At 37.7% G+C, this 6,000-nt stretch overlaps 1 protein-coding gene across 2 annotated transcripts in view; it reads right to left on the bottom strand.

The window, feature by feature from the left end:
• Positions 1-221: 221 nt before the first annotated feature.
• LOC106157876 (uncharacterized) overlaps positions 222-6,000 on the bottom strand; it is a 28,788-nt gene continuing 23,009 nt past the window's right edge. Inside the window, exons 1-4 of one of the 2 annotated variants that reach the window (XM_087011757.1) lie at positions 4,223-4,523; positions 2,633-2,904; positions 1,366-1,642; positions 222-1,016 (exon numbers count right to left, since the gene is read on the bottom strand). In XM_087011757.1, the coding sequence (XP_086867883.1) occupies positions 781-1,016; positions 1,366-1,642; positions 2,633-2,904; positions 4,223-4,475 (1,038 nt within the window). In that variant the 5' untranslated portion in view covers positions 4,476-4,523 and the 3' untranslated portion in view covers positions 222-780. Of the gene's footprint in view, positions 1,017-1,365; positions 1,643-2,632; positions 2,905-4,222; positions 4,524-6,000 lie in introns of those variants that run through there. The other variant, XM_087011756.1, reaches the window with a different exon arrangement.

The following is a 6,000-nucleotide window of genomic DNA, read 5'->3' as shown; positions in this document are numbered from 1 at the left end:
GATGTTACATCCTAGCCCTCAATTACAAAAAAACTCAATCGGCCAGAGAACCAGTGATGACATTGTATATTTTATATTCGATGCTTTGTGTTTTTATTTATTTATTTATTTATTTATTTTTTAACCAAGATGTTTTTATATTAAAACTTTACACCAATTATAAGAAAATATCAACGGAAGTCTTTATATTTCCCCTTTAACATAATTAAAACAAACTACAGTTATTTGATATCAATGATACCATTTAATAACGATTTTAAAGCTACAAGCACGGCGAAACGAATTAAAGAGAAATATAAATCAAAAATTAAAACATTAAAAACACCTGAAGCTACTGTCACTATATCGTACCCAATTTAAATCACGATGAACGCCATCAATCAAATCTTGTGAAAATTATTTTCTTTTGCGACACATGGCATATGTTTTCAGCGCCAAATGTCTTTATCTCTGTCATGTTCAGTCTTGTGTTCGGAGATTTCTCCAAATTTGTTTATATCCTCAAAATAATGTCATACACCTGTTACAGCAAAATGATTAACTCAACCTTCTTTACAAAAACCCACATGCAATAATTTGCACTTCAAGGCATAAAATACCTCGATCAATATCAAAATTAAAAAACAAACAAAAAATAGAATAGTTATCGTAGAACCGAAAGAGTAGCAAGCACCCCCACAAGTTTCATTGTCCATGATTCTGTTCCTTTTGTGAATTTTCGACTCTCCAATAGACGTTCTCCAACGAAAAATAAGTGTGCGAGTCAAATGTTAGCTTTTATCAATTCTGTTTAGTCAACAGATAGAAATATTCCATAGAAATAGGGATTAAAAAGTCTAAGTGACATGGTCCGTAGTAACCCTGTGTCCAAGTCAACGGCTGTGAAACATGAAATGGCGTCCAGCGCATCCCGTGTTCCACGTGAACATCACTGACTGGAGAAAGAAGACAGAGTTTGTACAGAGTTGGTGGTAGTCGCTCTTTGGTCATCACGTCATGGATCATCGAGTAACATCCTGGTTTAAAAAGAAATGAGACAAGGATTATATATTTGTCGCTGTCGGTCATCATTTCGGTAGAAACAAATTATTTATGTAAGGGAGAACAAAATTGTGATACAAAATTAATGTTTTTAAATCTGATAAATTGGGTATGAAATAAGTTTTTAAGAAAATGAATTCTGGGGAATGTGTGTGTGAGAGTGAGAGAGTAACTTTAGCATTCTACGACTCGTGTGATTTATTTACACACATTCCAGATAAAATACCATCTACTTACGTCACGGCGTCATGTGCTGTTAAGGGAATCCCCTAAACTTCGCAGGTGTCACCTGTGGAGCGCCGACAAAAGCCGTAACGTCGTTACCTGGATTTCCGTTCCAATCTCCACATATCCCTTCCATCCAGGTGTTCCAGATCGGAGGAATGTGAATCTGGAGACAATGTCGGGCCACAAGTATGCTAATGTCGAACAGGACGGGTGGCAGGCGCGTGCTTCTAACTTGGATGTACCAATCACCGTTATGCAGAATTACGGAGATATGAAAACCGTTCCCCACGTAGATCACACCACCTACAGCACCGGGTCCAAGCTGTACATTAAAAACCGCTATCGGCGGAACAGGTGCAGCTTCAGCTGCTACCTGCAATGAGATAAAATACCGATAGCGTTATCTTACCATAATAATAATAAGCACGTGGTCACGTCCATTTACAAGTGATTCACAAAATCAATCAGAACAATACATTCAGTTTATGTCTCCTCCATCCCAGTGTACCGCAAACTTTAATAGTCCCATTCATAACAAGAGAGATGGCAACAAAGACTATCGACTGTTCGTGATTTGGCCAAACAAGGCCGCTTTTATTATATTAACTCACTATCCTAATAATTTTAAGAATAATAACAATGTAGCAAATTGTTGCTTGCAATAAATATTATGGCCTTAGGGATAAAAATTTTATATAAAATTTTAAATAAGACTCATCATCCTAAAAAATTATGATGTGACGAGTCAGCAAATGTTATTATTTTCAAACAATTTTGCACAAATTTCGTTTGTGAGGTTGCAAAGAGGCCCGCATTATATTCAGTATTGTGAGCAAGAAAGTGCACACAGACATACAAAACTTGCAAACTAACACACACACACGCGCGCACGCGCACACACACACATGAAAACTGATCAACATACTTTGGGATCCCTTTCGGGGGCATTCCGAAGTAACAATGGTAACAAAAACATAACCTCGTCAGATGTAAAGGACTGAGAGAGCGCAGCCTCTTCCAAGACAAATAGCTCGGTGGAAGATTTCGAAGTAAGAAACATCAAACAAACCCACTAACGGTAACAAATACATTGTACTACCTTACTACGTCCTCCGTTGTCGGGGTAATAATAATAAGAATACAGTGGAAACCGTTTATTATCAACCATATATATATATATATATATATATATATATATATATATATATATTGAGTACATGTACAAAACTTTATGTAGCTAAATTGTTCACAGGACGCGGGCAAAGTTCTTACCTGTTGGGACAGGTATACTAAGTAGCCTGAGAGAGAGAGAGAGAGAGAGAGAGAGCAGAGGATGGAGAGAGAATAGGAGGAGAAAACTTACCGTTATTGTGTACACTCCACTTGGATCTGGATTCTTTTTGTACTCAATTTTCACGAAGTGATCAAACATCTTGAATTTCACTGATGACAGACGAGTCTTCGGACCGTCATCAAAGAACTCTTGTCCCGTTACTATGTACCAAAGCCATCCAAGAATAGACTTTGCCATTATACCTACAACTAAGGGCGAGGTATCAAATCTGAAGACTCTCCCATCACACGTGACATAGCGGACATCACCATGCGCATGGCATTCACAAGCCGGGATTGCCGCTGAAATGGACATGGGCAACTTGAATGATAAAGTAGCTCTAATTTGGATACTTTCCAACACCTCCATAAAAGGTCCAGCGTCAGCATTAAATGGCCTATATCATTAAAGGTGAATGCAACCGATACTCAAGAAACAAAACATCAAAAGAGGAATCTGATAAGAAGAAAAACTTCTTTGTTGAAAAGCTTTGTGACTGATGGTATAAAAAGTGGTGTCAAAACATAACGACACGGAACATTTTCCCTTGTTCCAGCTCTAAGTCTACGTAATCAAACAGTCTCTTGGTAGCCCTATTGTTATCCATAGTTATTAATCTATTCCAGTGGCTGATTATGAACATCCATTGAGTGTAAACTAGCGGCATCCAACCGACGTCCCCTTAAAGTGCTAATATTGGTGTAAATCTGGTTACTCCCATATAATACTTAATAGCTCGTAATTGTATATTCTCAACATAGCTGTCAATGACCTAAACCCCCACCCAGTGGCACAGTAGTTAGTGATAGGGATGATACATGATTTGAACAGTTGTCCAAAAGTATTAAATCTAAAATCTTTCAAACTATGCATCTTATTTATCAAAACACCTAGCCCTCTGCTGGCCCCTTTCGCTAACTTTTCCTGGTGAAAAAGTGTTAGAATCCACACTCTACCTAGATTTCTAGTTTCTTTATCATTGTTTGAAGATGCCAGTCAATTTGTATACTGAAGGTGTCATCCATTAGTATGTCTTTATGTACGATTTCGTAAATCGGAATAACAAGGACATATCAGTATAGAATTATACACCTAAAATCTCTGTGCTACATTGACTGTGTGCAACGTCTCATATTGCGGTGTATGTTACTGTCTCCCGTTTTCTTACGTTAATGAGTGGGCTGAAATTCTTAATTTATGTAATATTTGTCTAATTGACATGAAATATCATTTACCTAAGTAATAGAGTTAACAGAAGGCATTGGTCATGCTTCTACAAAAAGAACATTTTGTTTTACTCAGTTCTGATTTCCTAAATTATTTTTTCTTTGACCTTTTCTTTCTTTCTTTAAACAAAATTTGTCGGCAACATGTTGGATTTATTTCGTTACAAGAACTATAGATTTACAAATTTTACGTTAAACACACTTTTGATAACTTAAAAGCTTAACCTTATACTTCATAACATATGTATGTGGTACAGTAGCGTTAGATGACCAAACTAGTTAAAAGCTGCAGCAGAAAGATATTCTTGCCAACACCTAGGTTAAAGTCGTCAACGATAAATCTTCGTTTTCACATTCGGCCAGGTTTGCAATTTTACGGAAAAGTTTAACTTACGTATTGGACCAGGGGGCAGTCCAGCTAACATCTGATCAGCGAATGGAAGGTTAGCCATATCAGCCGCAGCAATGGCTCGTTGATCCATTTCCTCCTGAGTAAGGGGGATGGGACCCGCGCCAGTAACGGATGTCACCGTTGTCAAAGCGATGATCAGAAGCACGGCCACGCCTTTTTGTCCTGTCATCTTCAAGAGAGGATCCTTTCTTGGCGAATGTGTAGCAGAAGGAGAAACGGCAACTGCGAAACACATGCCCCCGTTCTTCTTATTTATACAACTTTTAAAGTTGGACACGCAGCAAATCTCCACGTTGGCAAACTGAGAGTACGCATGCGTGTTCTATCTATATGCGTAGGTTGATGCAGAGGAGTTGTGGGTTTCACAAATAAAAATAAAGATTAAAAAAACAAGAAAGAAAGAGGAAAACAGAGAGGGAGGTAAAAAGGGAGAGATAGGGAAGGATTTCAAGGTCCATTTCTCACTCAATATTTACAGTAAAATTCAAATGATGTTAAGCTGATCTTTGTCATGTCGCTGCAGATGGGATCTTCTGCGACGACTGTTAAATAATATCAGGCCGGTAGCTTGGGGGGTTCGAAAGAACCGCCCTTTTTGAGCCCCGCTGAGTAAAATTTTAATTTAGGTTTATGTTAATAGTTCTACTTTTCAGAAAAAGATACTACCCTTTTGAAATTGCTAGCTACAGGACTGAATCTAGTTCAAATGTTTTATATTAATACATTTAAGTCTTAAATTGCTCATTTACAATGTACTACAAAATTATCCTAGACATTAAAGAAACTTTAAATTTCACGCTCTGGGCCAAACTGCTATATGCTTTAACGGTGTTCGAATTTGCCAGTCAACCCCAATTGATGATAACGTAATATCTTTGAAGTAGCCCATCCCCACGTCTTTTCTTTCTTAATCGACCAGTTTCAATGCCTCACAATATTACGAGTACAAACTAAATCGGACACATCGGACAAAAATAATCATACCATAAAAAGTGTTCATATTTTGTCTCCGTCCTCTCACATCAACTATCAACATCAACAATCCTTGAGTATTGATATCTTGTTGCTACCCCCGCCTCCCCCCCCCCCCAAGGAGACTTCAGAGAACCGCGAAAATTTCTTAATTATACCACAATGAACCATGAAATGGAATCTAAATCAGTGACTTTACCTAATGTATGAAATATTTAGTATTTTTGAAGACATTCTAGCTTAATTAATGCGGGTGTCAGCCGTCTTAAGCAGAAAATTCTGTGTGGTAAGGTTTCGTAAGACAATTTTTCCATCTTATAACGTTCAGGTATATTCCACACTGTGCACGCGTGTCATCTTATCATTCAGAGATTCAGTTCGAGTTGCAGTTATATGCAGCTCCTATTGTATTCTTAATCATGCCATTTTGTTGCGATTTCTGACCAATCCTATATTTGTTTAAGCTGTTTCATGGTGTTGTCTGAGCTACTGAAAGAAGTGCGTTGCTGGTTTGTGATTTGTCTATCTCTCAGCCACTCCATTATGATTCAGGACAGGCAAAAGTTTACTTTCAAAGGCTATATGTTGCCATTTCTGTTTTTGTCATTGCATTCTGTTTTATCTGAAGTTTTTATTTAGTGTTTGGGAGCTGAGGTAAAATATGATGGCAATAGGAAAGACGTCACATATTTAATGAAGTGTTTGAGCCAGCTGACAGCATCTCTTTGCCGCAAACGTTGAGCATAAACCTTAAGGCCAAAATCATTAAATGACTTTCCCCACATTCT

The sequence above is a fragment of the Lingula anatina genome, chromosome 4 (assembly GCF_051362555.1).
Source record: "Lingula anatina isolate TDL-2025a chromosome 4, LinAna3.0, whole genome shotgun sequence".
Classification (NCBI taxonomy): Eukaryota; Metazoa; Brachiopoda; class Lingulata; order Lingulida; family Lingulidae; genus Lingula; species Lingula anatina.
The sequence above is the reverse complement of the archived record's forward strand: the minus strand, read 5'-3'. Positions and strand labels throughout refer to the sequence as shown.